General features: G+C 44.0%; 1 protein-coding gene across 1 annotated transcript; it reads right to left on the bottom strand.

Moving 5' to 3' along the window:
• Nucleotides 1-281: 281 nt before the first annotated feature.
• APOA4 (apolipoprotein A4) lies at nucleotides 282-3624 on the bottom strand. The gene is made up of 4 exons (XM_001380837.5): nucleotides 3383-3624; nucleotides 3079-3174; nucleotides 1911-2037; nucleotides 282-1409 (listed from the first exon to the last, which is right to left on the bottom strand). The coding sequence occupies exons 2-4, from the start codon at nucleotides 3125-3127 to the stop codon at nucleotides 470-472; spliced, it is 1116 nt and encodes a 371-aa protein (XP_001380874.1). The 5' UTR covers nucleotides 3128-3174; nucleotides 3383-3624; the 3' UTR covers nucleotides 282-469.
• Nucleotides 3625-16792: the final 13168 nt, after the last annotated feature.

Below are 16792 nucleotides of genomic sequence, written 5' to 3'. Positions count from 1 at the left end.
AGAAAGAAAGAAAGAAAGAGAGAGAGAGAAAGAAAGAGAGAAAGAGAGAAAGAAAGAAAACCTTTCAGGATTGTTATAAAGCTTAAAAGAAATGCTATGATACTATGTTGTAAAGGACTTCATAGATAGATATAGATATAGATATACTGTAACATGCTCTAATATGTCATAAATCACTGCAAATCTTAAAGTACTACTTAAGTGCTAGGTGTTGTTTTTCTACAAAGAATTTTAAGAGAATGAAAAGAACTCAATAAAACTGATCAATGCACATACTTGGGTTTTTCTTTTTCTTTTTGTTTTTTTTTAACAGTTTTATTTATCAAGGACTATGAATACCTCTTTTCCATACCACCTGGAGATGTTTGGGCAAATTGGTGGGTGGACAAAGAATTCTGATTTGGGGTCCAAACCAGGAGACAATAGTACTGTACAGAGAGCTGAGAAAGACTGCTCAGACTTTGAAGACCTAGGGCTTGGGATCAGCAGGCATCTCCTCCTGGCTCTCCTGGAGGCTACTGAAGAAGGAATTAACTTTGTCCCTCAGGCCCTTCTCCAAGAGGCCCAGGTGGTCCTCTATTTCACCAGAGTGGGATCCTAGTTTCTTCTTGAGCTCTTCTAGATGTTGCACCAAGGCTGTGTTGAAGGCCTCTCCTTGGGGCCCAATATTCCTGCGGAACTCTTCAATGTGCTGGTTCATCTGTCCTCTCACCTTGGTCAGGGACTGGTACAGCTCCTCTGAATTTCCTGGAATCTTTCCCTGAATGTCCTCAGCAAAGGGTGTCAGTTTTTGCTTCAGGTCTTCTGTGTTCTCAGAGATCTTGGTCCTCAACTGTTCTACATTCTTCTTCATCTGGAAAGCCAGACTTTCAAGTTGACGGTTGAGCTGGTCCTGGGCACCAGTAGCAAAAGGCGTGAGGGTCTTGCGAAGCTCTTCTATGTGCTCGTCAATCTTGCCTTGGATCCGGTCAGCATAAGGGATGAGCTGGCCCTTTATATTGTCCACTTGCTGGTTGACCTTGTCCTTGAACTGGTTGGCAAGGGGGATTATGTCAGTCTGCAAGCTCTTCAAGTTCTCCTTCATGGCTTCATCCAGCTGCTGAACAAAGGGGGCCAGCTGCTGTTGGAGTTGCTCCACATTCTCACTGAGATGGGTTTGGAGCTCACTGGTGTAGGGCACCACGTGCTTCTTCAGGGTCTGAACATTGTCAGTCATCTTCTGGTTGACCTGTTCTGCAAAGGGCTGTATCTGGACTCGAAGCTCCTCCATCTCCCTCTGGATCTGAGTCTTCAGTCTTTCTGAGTCCTGGACCAAACGGGTGGGTAATTCCATGGCAAAGGGCAGTATCTTCTTCGTCAGGTCATTGGTGCGTGTGCTAACCTCCCCCAACTTGTCCTGCAAAAGGGTACTACCCAGGGGAAAGAGAAAAAGAAGGTGGTTGCTATTACAGTCTAGATTCTATTACCCAAACATCCTTCACTAAAGTGTACTGGCCCCTTATTAGGGTCTGGGGTGACCCCTTGGTTCTCCCAAGCAGAGTACAAACTCTAGCAAGTCCTACAAGACTAGAAATGTTTCAAGTGTGGGGCTGGTGATATGTATGTGTATGAGGGCTAGAGGGGCTGATGAAGGAGGACAAAGAAGCCTACAGTGTATTAGTGGCTCGGGCAACATGGTGTTGCTTTCTTGGAGCTTTATTCCAAGAGGTTCAGCTCTAAATTTATGCTCAGGAGACCTTTAACATCCCTTAACCTTAAAACTCAGATAGGAATCTGCTCAAAACGAAAAGATCCAGACTCTCATCAAGTAACAACACCCATTGTGATGTGCCTTCTGGGATGGCTTCCTGTAAGAAGGCCCCCAGCCTCTTCCCATCACACCCCCTCCCCATAAGGCTATCCTCTCATACTTGAACTGCTGGTTCAACTCAGAATTCTGTAGCTGTTCCATGGCATCCTTGGCATTGGCACTCAGTTTGTTGAAATAATCCCATACTATCTGGGATATCTGGTCAGGTTGTGTCTCAGCCTGGACACCTGAGGGAGGAAGAAGAAGGGCAGAAGTTAGGCATCAAGGTTCAGAAAGAGGCTGCCCACCCTTGCACCAATTCCTAGCTAAATTCAATGGAGTCCAACCTAACCACTTGTTTTTCTGGGCAGAGCTTTGTCCATTCTGATGTAGGGAGGGGGTGGAGGGGCTTAAGGGGGAAGAGATTAGCCTGGACAGGGAAGAAATTAGAGCCTTATTTCCCTAATTTTAACATCAATTGAATAATTAATAGCATGTAAATTGCATATATACCAAATATAAATGATCCTACTATTGAGACTATAGCCCAAATTAGCATGGCACTGGAACAGAAATACAGTTATCCCTTCCACATGGTGACTTTCCCCATCACAGTTTCAATATGTGGTGGGTCACCATAAGAAATTAGATGGGAATTTGGGAGGAGTTTTGCAGAAGCCACAGACAACACATGAAGATTAGCAGAGGATCCAGGAAAAAATTTGAAAACTCAGAAAGGCTTAAAAAAGTATAGTATTATAGCATGTCAACATATTTTATCTTTTAATACGACCAATATACACAATTTCTTTTTAAAGTTAAAATAAGAAATAAGTTAAAGCTTGCAAAAAGAACGTGAAAAGCAGCAGACAACATACAAAAGCTTCAAATGTTAACTTTGTCCTACATACAGCCTATGAGCAAATACTTAGCCCCAAATTTGCAATAAGGTAATAAATACTCCATTAAAGAAAAAGTAAAACTTTAGACTTTTCTGCCATGAGGGGAAGGCCAAAAATGTTTACTCAGATTTTTCAGATTTGGGGGCATTGTGGTACCCCTTAAACCCCTCATGTGGAAGGGATAATCGCGCCTGTACCTGGTTCTCAACTTTTCCCCTCTCACAACCCTTCCAACATTCCTGGCAACCATAGTAGCCCCATTCCAATCAAATGGAGGTAAAGGATTCCCAATCCTCCCTTGTCGTCTTAGCAGCCTTCCCTTTCCATTCTTTCCATTCCACACTCAACCCAGAACTCATGGTTCCATCTGAGGCTGCATTCACTTACTGGCGATAGCCACAAAGGCCAGAGAGAGTAGCACAGCTTTGAGAAACATCTTGGCTCCTGCGATGAGGCTGGCCTGAGTCCCAGAGCACTGGGATCCTGTGAGGAGAGAGACAAGGGGTGAGCATGTTCCACCTTGGTTCCTTCCTAGCTTCTAAGGACTCCAGCTCCCACATCCTCCAGTCATGCCAGGCTCCATGGTTCCTGAGTCCCTTCCTCAACTCCCGTGGAATATTCCAGCAGCCAAAGTTCAAGGGGGTAGGAGATAGTGAGGACATCCCAGCAGAGGCACAGACCGAGGACTTACCTGTCCTGCCTTCCAGTCTGTCCCAAGTCTGATCTAGCTAGCTCTTTATACCTAACTCCAGGATCCCCTCCCCTGCCCTGCCTGGGAGCTCCACGCTGGAAGGTGACACATTCCTGGGAAACTGCTTGGACTTTGGTGACCCCACTACGTGGAAGCTACCAATCCCGTGGTTTGGAGGGACGTCTGGATAAGCTCTTATCCTCCCAAAGGTCCAAGAAGGAAGAATAGAAGGAACAAGGTGGGCGGAGGAGAGTTACACTCAGAGCCTCAGGAAGCCCCTAAATTCTATGGAGAGGGATCATTAGAGCCCCACCCTAGGTAGCCGTGGGGCCTGGCCAAGAGTATCAAGGACAAAGTCCATTCCCTCAGCCTTGAGTGTACAAAAAGAAGACCCCCAAAGCACCCCACCTCCGCCCTCTGATCTCTGACCCTCAGCCTATCTCTCAGCTTTTAGAATTGGGTAGGGACCGTAAACAACCTCATATCAGCCCTCAGGATTAGCAGGCAGAAAGACTGGCTCCTGGCCCAGGTAGAGTTTGACTTGAAGGACTGGGGAAAAGGATAGAGTCGCAAACACCTTTTCATTAAAGTGGGCCCAGAAGGAGGCACCAGGAAGTAAGGCAGGATGAGATGAGGATCATTAAGAGTTAATTGTAAATGCACCAGCCATCCCTCAGCACAGACAGTCTAGGACAGAGCTGGTGATATACCCTGCTAGACTGCTTCTCTTTGGAAAGGGAAATATCAGCTTTGTCTTCTCCCACCCCGCCACGTTGCCTCTCCTCCCCCCTTTCTCTTTTCTTTCTTTTTTCAATCCTTACTTTCTGTTCTACTAACAATTCTAAGGTAGAAGGGCAAGAGCTTGGCAATAGGACTTAAGTGACTTGCCCAGGATTGCAAAGAGGAAGTACCTGAATTCAGATTTGAACCCAGGACCTTCTATCTCCAGGCTTGGCTCTCTATCTACTGTGCTATCTAGCAACCCCCCTTCCACCTTCTTCAAGGGGTCAAGAGAGCCATGCTGCCAGCGTGTGTCAGAGTTTGAACTTGAATCCAGTTCTTTCTGGCTTTGAGCCCAGTTCTCTATACATTACTTCCTCCTGCCTCTATAGACACCATATAATCATCATCATCGCTGACAGTTTCATAGTGTTTAAAGTCTATAAAGCACTTTATTTACTTTATCTAACTGGATGGTCACAACTGTCTGATGGAGATGCTATTATTAAACCCATTTTACAAATGGGGAAACTGAGGCCCAGAGAGGTTAAGAGTGACCTGTATGACAAGTCACACAACTAGTAGATGTTCTTCCTGCCTTTTTTTCCTAAGCTCAGTTCTCCATCCACTTCTCCACACTGTTTCTCATCTCCCCTCCTTCCCTCCCTTCCCAGTTAAGGAGGAAGCCCTGCCTGAACCTGCTATTAGTACAAAGAAGAGGAGCTCCTCCGAATCCTTGTGTGGCCCACATAGGGTGCTCAGGGAGGACTAGCACCTCCAGTGTGAGATTTGCTGAGCCCTTTTCAGGGCTGCTCGTCTACCTTTGGTGTCTACCTGTCACCCAGCTCTCACCTGTGGCTCCAAGAAGCTGGAGCACGCCCAGCAGCCACACTCCGGTAAAATCATTTTCACAGATGGGCTAAACCAGGTTGAGGATAAGTCCTCAAACCCATTGATGGGTTAGGGGGGTGTCTCCCCCAAGCCAGTGAAGACTTCTCCTGGCAGAATGGGAGGATAAAAATGAGTTCTCCCGATGGCCTTGAGGGCAGCAGAAGCAGGCACTAGGGAGGGCTTAGACCTTGGCCAGACATGGAAGATGCCTCGGTCATCCACTGCATCGGAAGCCACCACCAGTTGTTCTGCCTTTTGTCTTGCCACTGGACTTGGATGACTCTGGGAGAGCACGACTGATGACTCTGTGCAACTTGGCCTCACTTAAATCCCATTCATGAGTGAGTCAAGACATTGATTGCCTGTGATGTCACTGGTCTTCTTCAAAATGAAGGATGAACAATATCCACGGGTGAATCAGGAAAAGAAAGGCTGCTCAGCGTCAGCACTCTGAAGTAGGGCAGCAGTGGGGCAGGATGGTCTTTTCTTTGGGAAAAGAAAAAGATTTTACTTCCCATGCTCCTCCAGCCTCCCAAACAGGCTACCCAAGGCCACCAAGGAGAATTTCCTCATTCTCTGTGCCTCCCCTGGAGAAGACTAACAGCACACAGCCCGCTAGGAAGTCTCAGCAGGCTCCCATCTTGCTCCTCCCTTTCCAGCCCCATCTCCTGCCTTCCTTCACTCTAGGAAAGTTGCTTCTAGAGAAAGGGGCTTTCTCCTCCCTGGAGATGTACATGGGAAAATAAAATGAAATCTTGTCCAGTATGTAGTTAAGGAACAGGTTAGACTAGATGGCCTTGAGGTCTCTTCTACCTTTAAGGTTCTGTGATTTGGACCTCTTAGACTCCACTGAAAGAATAGCATGGAATGGTGGAAGGACACAAAATTTGGAGTCCAAGGACCTAGGTTCAAATCCTACCTCTGATAGTATCTGTGTGACCTCGGTCAAATTATTTCTCTAGGCCTCAGTTTCCTTATATGTTAAATGAGGGAATTTATTCAGACACCAGATTGATATAATGGATAGAGCACTGGACTTGGCATCAGGAAGACCTGAATTCTAAGCTGGCTTCTGTAACTTACTAACTGAATAGTTATTCTAGTAAGTTACTTAACATCTGTCTACTTCATTTTCCTTAATTTTAAAGTGAGGATGATAATGATATCACCTACCCTACATGCTTTTATCTTTTTTTAAATATAAAGATGGACACATACATCTTTTTTTTTATTTAATTTCTCCCTAATGACATGTAGAAATGATTTCTAACATTTTTTTTTAATCCTTTCCTTTCATCTTGGAATCAATATTGTGTATTGAGTCCAAGGCAGAAGAAGAGTGGTAAGTGGTAAGTGGCTAGACAATGGGGGTCAAATGACTTGCCCAGGGTCACACAGCTGGGAAGTATCTGAGACCAGATTTGAACCCAGGACCTCCCATCTCTAGGCCTGGTTCTCAATCCACTGAGCTACCCAGCTGCCCCCTGGCATTTTTTATCAGGAGTCCCTTGGGATTGTTTTACATGCTTTTTTTCAAAGATTGGATGAAATAATATGTCAGGTATATATTATATATATTATATGTATAATATATGTTGTATAGTATATTTATAACATGTATATGTCATATATATTATAGTTATAATAGAGAGAGAGATTACATATCTTCCTGGGTCCAAATCTGGCCTCAGATACTTAGTAGCTGTGTGATCCTGGCAAGTCACTTAACACCTTTATTGCCTCAGTTTCCCTTTCTGTAAAATGAGCTGGAGAAGGAAATGGCAAACCACTCTAGTATCTCTGTCAAGAAAATCCCAATGAAGGGGCAGCTGGGTAGCTCAGTGGATTGAGAGGTCCTAGGTTCAAATTTGACCTCAGACACTTCCCAGCTGTGTGACCCTGGGCAAGTCACTTGACCCCCATGGCCTAGCCCTTACCACTCTTCTGCCTTGGAGCCAATACACAGTATTGATTCCAAGACAGAAGGTAAGGGTTAAAAAAAAAAAAGAAAACCCCAATGAGGTCACAAAGAGTCAAACATGACTAAAAAATGACAACACATGAACAAGAAGTATAAATGCTAGTGATTATTATAATTTTCAGAGGAAGTGGGTGGGCTTTCTGCTCATGAGACATTGGCAGGAGGGACAAAAACCCCTTCTGGGCTCCCCTTGTTCCTCTGGTACCTGGCTTTTCGGAGCCCAAGGGGGTCCCGGATTCCCTACTGACCTCCCTCCAAATGATGTGTGTGTGGCGGGTGACGGTAGTGGTTGTCCTTCCTATTCAGATAGGACTAAAAGGGCATCACCATGTTAGGGTCAAAGTACTGAGTATCCAGCTGTGGCTGATTAGAGCCACGTGCGCTCAGAAGGCTCTCTTCCAAGTCGGGCCCTTATGAACCCGTAAAGAGGAGGTCCCTAATGTGCTCCTCTGGTGTTTCCGATTTTCTCCCAGGGCACAGCACCTTCTTTGACGCGGGCACGCCGTGCAGGAGGATCCTGCTCCAGCGTCTCCATGTAGTGAAACAGTAAAATATAAGGTGATGTGGCGATGGCTTTTGACTCACATAGACGGAATTTAAATGAGACAGAGATGTTCAAAGTCACTGGCCTCACTCTCTTCCAGAGTCACCCAAGCGCAATGGCAAGACACAATTCAAGACGACTGCAACGGCTCAGGATGCAGCGCATGACAGAGTGCCTGATTCAGTCGCCTTCGGGGCCATTAGAACAAATTCTTCTTATCCACTCACTATCCTGGGAGAAATCTTGAAATGCTCAGGGAAGACCCCACCCCCACCCCCACGCATTGACCGGTCTGAGTCCTGTTGGTTCCCTTTAAGTTGGCTTAGCCTGCCTGTGGAGACTGTTCTATCGGGATGTGGCCGCCCTCAAGCTTCTGGGAGCCACCAGTGAGAGCTGGCTGGAGGAAGACACCAGATACGGACGAGCAGCCCTGAAAAGGAGCTCAGCAGTCCTCACCAGAGGTGCTGGCCTTCCCCAATACCCTGTACCCTCCCTGTAACTGCCAATGAACAAAGGAAGCACGTCGCGGGAGCTCAGTCTCCACAAGGGTCTCCCTGCTTTACGTTGTCTCCATCCGATCCCATGTCACCAGGAACATGGCCAACCTCCTCTGAACCCAGAAGCTGAGTAGGGTCAGGCCTGGTTAACACTCAGATGGGAGACCACCTGGGAATACTGGGGGCTGCAGGCTATGTGTAGAGGACAGGGAAGTACCAGAACAAGAGCTAAATTCAAAGCCCTGCGCTTGAGAGGCAGGTGGGTGGTGCGCCATAATGGAGACACGCAAACACACTCCAGCCCCTTGGACTTACCCACAGGAGATGTTTGTGTATCTAGATCTATGGACAGCGTAATGTCCTCATCGCATACGTGCCTATAGATCCACCTTCTTGTCTGTGGGAGCTGCCTAAATACTTGTATGTTAACAAAGGACTCTGGGTATGTAGCTATGTTTATGTATAGGTCTAGATGCTTGCATACTGCGCACTTATCTGCAAATATGGGTCTGCATGCCTCAGAGCACACATGTACACCTCAGAACTACACTAGAGTGAGAAGGGGGTGGGTGGGTGCAAAGACAGGAGGTCTTTCTCAGAAGCACCCTATAGCTCTGGTAGATACCCTCCCCCTCCGGTGAAAGGTCATCATAATGATAGCCAATGCCTCTACAATGCATCTAAGTTTACAAAGTGCTTAACATATCATGCATTATCTCATTTGATTCTTACCACAACCCTGAGAGACCATTCTATTATTATCCCCATTTTACAGATAAGAAACTGAGACTGAGAAGGTTTAAGTGATATGCCCAAGGTGGCACAGCCGATAAATCGCTGAGTTGAGACTTGAATTCTTCCTGCATCCAAATCTGGAGTTCTACTGTGGAAGTTGAAACACAGAAGAAAAGCACAATTTATCATTTGTTTATATGGGTATAAGATTTGGGCTTTTGGTTTTAAAAGATGGCTCTGTTACAAGTATGAATAATATGGAAATAGGTATTGAGTGATAACATATGTATAACCCAGTGGAGTTGCTTGTGAACATAGGGAGGGGGGAGGGAAGAGGGGAAGGAGACAAGAGACAACATGAATCATGTAACCATGGGAAAATCTTTTAAAACTTATTTATTTATTTATCCATTCATTCATTCATTCATTTGTTTATTTATTTATTTATTGTAAAGAAACCCTTACCTTCCATCTTGGAGTCAATACTCTATATTGGCTCCAAGGCAGACGAGTGGTAAGGGATAGGCAATGGGGTTCAAGTGACTTGCCCAGGGTCACACAGCTGGGAAGTGTCTGAGTCCACATTTGAACCCAGGACCTCCTGTTTATAGGACTGACTCTCAATCTACTGAGCCACCCAGCTGCCCCCTAAAATTTATTTCTAATGAAATTTAATTAAACATTTCAAAATATTTTAAAATTAAATTTTAAAAAATGAGATGACAAATCTGGAGTTCTAGAACCAATGCAATGCTGCCTCTAAAGATGACAGTCTTAGCTATCAGGAACCCCAGATATGACCACTGCATCCTGGGCCAACGCCAGGCATCCTGACTTTGGTCTTAACACTGGACTTTGGTGACCCTGGAAGAGAGTGAGGCTGAGGACTTTGTGTAACTCTGACTCATTTAAACCCAAGTCATACACAAGTCAAGACATCACTACCCACCCCACAACATGATGTTATTGGTTCTCTTTGAAAACTAAGGATAAACAAAACAACAACAACTTATAGTCAAGAAGTAAAAGTATTCTTTTTTGTCTTCAAGCTCCATGCTCTTCTTCCTCCAAAGCTATATAAGGACTCAGAGTGCAGAAGACATTTATATATATATATATGGCATTTAATATTTAATTTACATTTATATATAAATCATATATACTTTATTTACTTAATATTTAATATATTTAAATATGTACATATATTTAAATACCTCCTGTCTTAGAATCAGTACTGTGTATTGGCTGCAAGGCAGAAGAGCGATAAGGGCTAGGCAATGGGGGTTAAGTGACTTGCCCAGGGTCACACAGCTAGGAAATTTCTGAGTTTGTATTTGAACCCAGGACTTCTGATCTCTAGACTTGGTTCTCTATCCACTGATCCATTCAGCTGCCCCTGGGGATGAGCCCTTTTAATACCAGCTGGTGAAAGTAACTTCTCACCTACCAGTTGTATCTCTGGCTTCTATGAAATAAAAGCATTCTGCTGCCTTTGTTTTAGCCAAATCTGTCAGAAACACAATGTATTAATATACCAATATTCTGCTTAGAAAGAAGTTCTGGCTTATAGAATCATTAATTCAAGAAACATTCTGGTTCAAACAATTACCAATTATTTTCTAGTGATTACAAAACAAAAGATAAAGAAATTCAGGCAGTGACTTAAGCAAAGGTACAAAGTTTAGGTTCAGGGTTTTTGGTTTACCAAGTAGAACAATAGTAATTTTATTGTTGACCCAGTCCCCAGGGAGAGATATGTTTTCCATTGGGAGGCTGATGGCAAACAAAAGGAAGACAAAAGAGTTGCCTCTTTGGATCATGGTAAATTAAGAAAATCTTGACTCTCTGGACTGTGATCCCATGAGTCAACTGCCTTCTCACGTGGGAACTACCCTCAGTACCTCACCTAGAATGTCCCTCTGCCATGCCAGCCTCCTTCTCCACTGAGAAATTTCTTCCAGAACCTCCATGATGGGAATGGGCCCAGGCCATGCTTCACTCTCCTCCCAGCTGGGCTTCTTGACTTTTTGGACTCAGACACTGTTCCCCACCCCATAAGTATCCCCCCTCTTTTCTCCCTTGAATACTCCATCCACTTGATCAGTTCCCCTTTATGGATGTCTTCTCTTATTAGAATGTAAAATCCTCAGACCATCATGCAATAAAAATCACATTTAACAAAGGGCAGCAGAAAGACTAAGAATTAATTGGAAAGTAAATAATCTTCTCTGAAAGAATGAATGGGTCAAGTACAAATCATAGGAACAATCAATAATTTCATTAAGATGAATAACAAGGAGGCCATATACCAAAATTGATGGGATGCAGCCAAGCTGTTCTTAGGGGGAAATTTATATCTCTGAATGTTTATATCAGTAAAACAGAGAAAAAGCAGACCAATGAATTGGATGGACATGAAACTAAAAAAATCTAGAAAAAGAATAATTAAAGATCTTCCATTAAAAACAGACTGTTAGCCCTAAAAGGGCAAGAACTCTTTTTTTGGTTTTGTATTTGCACCCCCAGAACTTAATGCAGTACCTGGCACACAGTAAATGTATAATAAATGTTTGCCTGCTTGCCTCTCTTGTTTTGGTTAATAAAAAGATTTTCCTCTATCTAAGTGCCAGTTCTGACTTCTTTGGGAAATTAAATCATACTCTATCTTGATAGAATCTCAGATTCTGGAGGGGGTTAGGATGACCAAGCTGAGTACCCAGTTTTATTGTTGTTGTTTTTAAACTTTATCTTCTATCTTAAAATCAATGTTCTGTATTGGTTTCAAGACAGAAGGGCAGGAAGGGTGAGGCAAATTGGGTTAAGTGACTTGCCCAGAGTCACACAGCTAGGAAGTATTTGAGGTAACATTTGAACCCAGGACCTCTTGGCCTGGCTTTCAATCCACTGATCCAACTGACTGCCCCCTGAGAATACAGTTATAACCTTAATTCTTTATCTTTATAATACAAAGGAATTCTTATCTCTATTGGTGTCCTGCACACACCTGCAAAGAGAACAGGGTAGTGGAGAGGATAGGAGGAATAAAGTACATTGTCCAGAATCTGAGAGTTAGAATTGGTTTTAGAGGTCTCCTAACCCGACCAGTATCTGAGCAGGGATCCTCTACCTTGGTGTATTTTCCCATCCCAAGTGATCTTCCCACCTACCAAACATTAGGAACACTTCTGGTAAGTAGGGAACAAGAGTTAGGGAATAGGAAAGATGGGCTACAAGTGAATACCAGGGAATGTCTTCCACTGAATTCTTGGAGAGTGTAGGGACTTTCCAGAATGAAGGTTACAGGAGAGGAACAAATGTGGGCAGGACAAGATAAAAGTATTTGAAGAGAGTTTTGGTTTACTTGAAAGAGGGATTAGACACATCGGGCCAGACACTTTCTAGCTGTGTGACCCTGGGCAAGTCACTTAACTACAGTTGTCAAGTTTTTAGACTATTCTGCCTTGAACCAATAAATGGTATTGATTGTAAGATGGGAGGTCAAGAAAGAGAGAAAGAGAGAGAGAGAGGAAGAAGGAAAGAGAAAGAAAGAAGGAGAAAGAAAGAAAGAAAGAAAGAAAGAAGGAGAAAGAAAGAAAGGAAGGAAGGAAGGAAGGAAGGAAGGAAGGAAGGAAGGAAGGAAGGAAGGAAGGAAGGAAGGAAGGAAGGAAGGAAGGAAGGAAGGAAGGAAGGAAGGAAGGAAGGAAAAGAAAGAAGAATTAGACTTGTAAGAGGAAAGAATTAGGAGCAGTAGTAGAAATGGCAAAGAGGTGACTTTAGTTAGCCTTGGAAGAACTTTTTAAGTATGAGATTTCTCTATAAGCAGAATGGGCTGCTATAGGGGATGGTGGGATCTCTATTCCTGGAGGTCTTCAAGCAGAAGGTTTGACAGGCACTTTAAAATTAAAGTTAATTAAAGCAACTAGGTGGCTCAATGGATAGAGAGCCAGACCTGGATTCAAATGTGACCTCAGACATTTCCTAGCTATGTGACCCTGAGCAAGTCACTTAATCCAGTTTTCCTAGCCCTTGTCCTTCTGCTGTTAAAAGTTGTTACTAGCACTGAAGGTAAGGGTTTGAAAAAAAAATTAAGTTGGTGCTTTTTGTTTGTACATCACAATAATCTCTGAATATAGACCTCCTCCCTCCCCCTGAGTTCAGTTGTCCTATGGCCCCATTGCCCAGTCCATTTGAATTCAATCTGGTTGGTCATCTGACAGAATGTTGTCAAGAGGGGTCCTGTTCAGGTGTGCACTGCAGTAGCTGACTTCTGAGCTCCTTCCCAACTCGGAGCCTTTGGGAATCTAATAAATGCGAAGGTCCTTTGAAAAACAGAACCACAATCATGAGGGTTGTGGTGATGTTCTTGATAATAGTAGCTAACATTTATAGAGCCCTTTACAATTTGCATAGTTCTTTTCAGAGAGTCTCATCTGATTTACTGACCTTATGAAGAGGCCTCTCTTAATTATCCCCAATGGAGGTTGAGATTGATTTGCCCAGGATCTCACACTAATAATAATAATAATAGCTAACATTTATATAACACTTCAAACTTTGCAGCACACTTTACAAATGTCTTATCTAATACCTCGACTCTGGAGGTAGGTACTTTTGTTTATTCTTTTACAAATGGGGAAAATGGAGACTAAGAAACTTACTCTGGAAATCTGGCCTCAGACGTTTCCTTGTGATGTGATCCTGGAAAAGTCACTTAACCCCAATTGCCCAGTCCTTACTGCTCTTCTGCCTTTGAACAAATATTTAATAAGGCAGAAAGTAAGGGTTAAAAAAAAACTTGCCCAGGGTCACACAGCTAGCAATATTTTGGGCAAGATTTGTACTCAGATATACATGATCTCAAAGCTAGAGCACTCTATCCATGTGAACACCTAACTTTCCCCAAGACATTTCAAAGAGAGAGACAAGGATATCGAAAGACAGAGACAAAGAAAGAGAGAAAGCCAGGAGAGGAGACAGAGACACAGAGAGAAAAACAGAGACAGAGAAAGAGAGAAAAACAGAGAGAAAGAGGTAGAAAAAGAGAGAAAAATGGGGGGTAGGTGGGAAGAGAAACATAGAAAGACAGAGACAGAAAGAGAAAGAGGGAGAGACAGAAAAACAGAGACAGAGAGAGACAAAGGGAGACAGAAAGCTGTTGACACAGTGGAGAGAGTGATGGGCCTAAAATCAAGAATATCTGGGGTCAAATCCAATTCAGAAACTTCCTGTAAAAATCACTCTATCTCTGTTTGGCTCAGTTCCCTCAACTGATGAAACTGTAAAAGGAGGATCATAATAGCAACTACCTCCCAGGATTGTCATAAGGATCAAATGAGATGATATTTGTCAAATCACCTATCACAGTGCCAGGTACTTAGTGGCTGCTATATAAATGCTTTTTCCTTTTCCCTTATAAGGATAGATTTTGGTGTGATATATTAGCAAATAGCCTGGAATCCCAGAGACTTAGGTTTCAAGATCCCATTCACCTTGCCGGTGGGTAAGGTAAATGAACTAACCTCTGTTTCCCCTTCCCTGCAACACTGGGAGAAGGATCCAGTTTATTCCCTGATTTCCCAGTCTTTTGGAAGGAGAAATGAAACCAGACATCAGAAAGTGCTTTGAGTTGCTAAATTCATGGGGCTGTGGTTTGGGGTAGCTCCCTTTTGTGTGTGTGTGTGTGTGTGTGTGTGTGTGTGTGTGTGTGTGTGTGTGTGTGTTTGTTGTTTTGTTTTATTTTCAAACTCTTGCCTTCCATCTTAGAATCATCAGATCCAAGACGGAAGAGTGGCAAGGGCTAGGCAATTAGGGTAAGTGGTTGACCCATGGTCACACAGCTAGGAATTGTTGGGAGCCAGATTTGAACCTAGATCCTCCCAACTCCAAGCCTGGCTTTTATCCACTGAGCCACTTTGATGGCCCTACTCCCTTTTCTTGTCCCTGTCCTTGTTTCTGATTATGACTACATTCACATTTCCCAGAAGGTCAAGTCAGTGAGGTGAGGTTCTGGTGTCTCAGCAATCAAGTCATTCCTCACCCTCCTTTCAGTCAATCAATTAATCAACAAGCCTTTATTATACACTTCCTGAGTGCCAGGTGCTGTGCCAAAGAGAGAGCCAAAACAGCCATCCTCCAGGAGCTCCCATTCTAAAGTTGGAGAAGAAATGCATATATGTACACAATAAATGAGAAGTAGGCTCAAAGGGAAGGCACTGACATTTGAAGGAATAGGAAAGGCCTCTCACAGAACATGGGATGGTAACTAAGATTTGAAGAAAGCCTGGAAGCTTTAAAATTGTGAAGTAGAGGAGTAGCTGGGTGGCTAAGTGGATAGAGAGCCAGATCTGGAGAAGGGAAGTCCTGGATTAAAATTTGATTAGAGACAGTTCTCTGTGGGACCCTGGGCAAGTCACTTATCTCCAGTTGTCTAGTCCTTATTGCTCTTCTGCCTTGGAGTAGTTATTTAGTATTGATTCTAAAATGGAAAGTAAGGGTTAAAAAAATGAAATAGGAGGCAGCTGGGTGGCTCAGTGGATTGAGAGTCAGACCTAGAGATGGGAGGTCCTGGGTTCAAATCTGGCCTTAGACACTTCCTAACTGTGTGACTCTGAGCACATCACTTAATCCCCGTTGCCTACCCTTACCACTCTTCTGCCTTGGAACCAATACACAGTATTGATTCTAAGATGAAAGATAAGAGTTTAAAAAAAAAAGAAGTAGGCATCTGACTTTGGTATCCCCAACTGACCTCCTTGCTACCCAAGAGCAACTCCCCCAAACTCCCAAAGCTCCCTGGTGTGACAGAGGCTGGCACTAAAGAAAAAGTGCTAGGCTGAAGAGTGTGTGAAACTGATTACCTCAATGGGGGAGGGGCCCCAGGAGAGTGGTATCTTGAGGAGGAGTTGGGCTCTCTGTCTTGAGAAGCTGAAGGGAGAGGGTTAAAAAAAAGACTTTCTCCTGAGGGCTACCCACTTTTCCTGATTGGTGACTAGAAATCTTTCCCCCAACACTTCCCAATTGAAGGGACCTGCTGAAGAGAAACCTGAGCAGACTTTACCTCAGCTCCTGTTGCCCAGGAGTGAGTCAATCTGACTTTCTCTCAGGGGGGCTCAAGCTGCCAAGGCCTGAGTTCCCCCCAAACTTGAGGAGGCAGGAGAAAGGGTTTAGATAGAGGCAGGGACCCCTTTCCCCACTTCCCTTTCCCATTCTTTACTGCCAGTTATTCCTTTGTATTATCCTGATTGAGTGGACATTAAAATAGTTATTTGTTCCCCAACCTATGAACAAGTGTGAGTGAACAGATCAAGGGGAGACCCTTTGGCCTCGAGTAGTGGAGGGGGTACAAGAGGGACAAGAGTCAATTGGGGAGAGCAGCTTTAGCTAAGGAGGGAAGGCAGAAGGGGAAAAATCTTCAAACCCCTTCTCCTCTCTCTGAGCCAACCCAAAACATCAGCTGTCTCCCCTGAACCCTGCTTTTAAGAAGGGGGGGTTCTCTATTTCCCTCTCTCTATACTGAAAGGCCAAACCCCTCTGTTACAAATCAACCCCCCCCCCCCCCATAATACACTGGTGACTTCTTGCCCTTTCTTCTCCCCTCTTCCAAACATTCTCATGAAAGGATTAGATGGACCCATTTGCCCCAAGGGATGAGTAAGTAATGATACTTTGGACCCATAGATTTAGAGCTGATCAGGATCGGAAAGACTATTATATAGTTTAGTCTCTTCAGATGAGAAAACTGAGTCCAAGGGAGATTACATGACTTGCCTATATCACAAAGCTCATCAGATGCCTGATGGAATGCTCCTTCCTCTAGGCCACACAGCCTACCACCTAAACAGTTATTCCTCCTTAGAGGATTAGTATTTTCAGCCTGGGGAAAATCTCCCTCTAAAGGAGGGGGAGTCTAAATGTTGAACTGAGGCAGCTGCTTGTGTGGGGAAGGACATTTTTAAGGGGGAGGGAAGCTTAAAAGCCCTCCTGAAATGACTCCATGGGGGTAGTTGTTTTCTCTGTCCTTTTTTTTTTAGTGTTGAGCAAAT

The sequence above is a fragment of the Monodelphis domestica genome, chromosome 4, assembly GCF_027887165.1.
Source record: "Monodelphis domestica isolate mMonDom1 chromosome 4, mMonDom1.pri, whole genome shotgun sequence".
NCBI classification, from domain to species: Eukaryota; Metazoa; Chordata; class Mammalia; order Didelphimorphia; family Didelphidae; genus Monodelphis; species Monodelphis domestica.
This window is presented reverse-complemented; position numbering and strand designations above follow the sequence as displayed.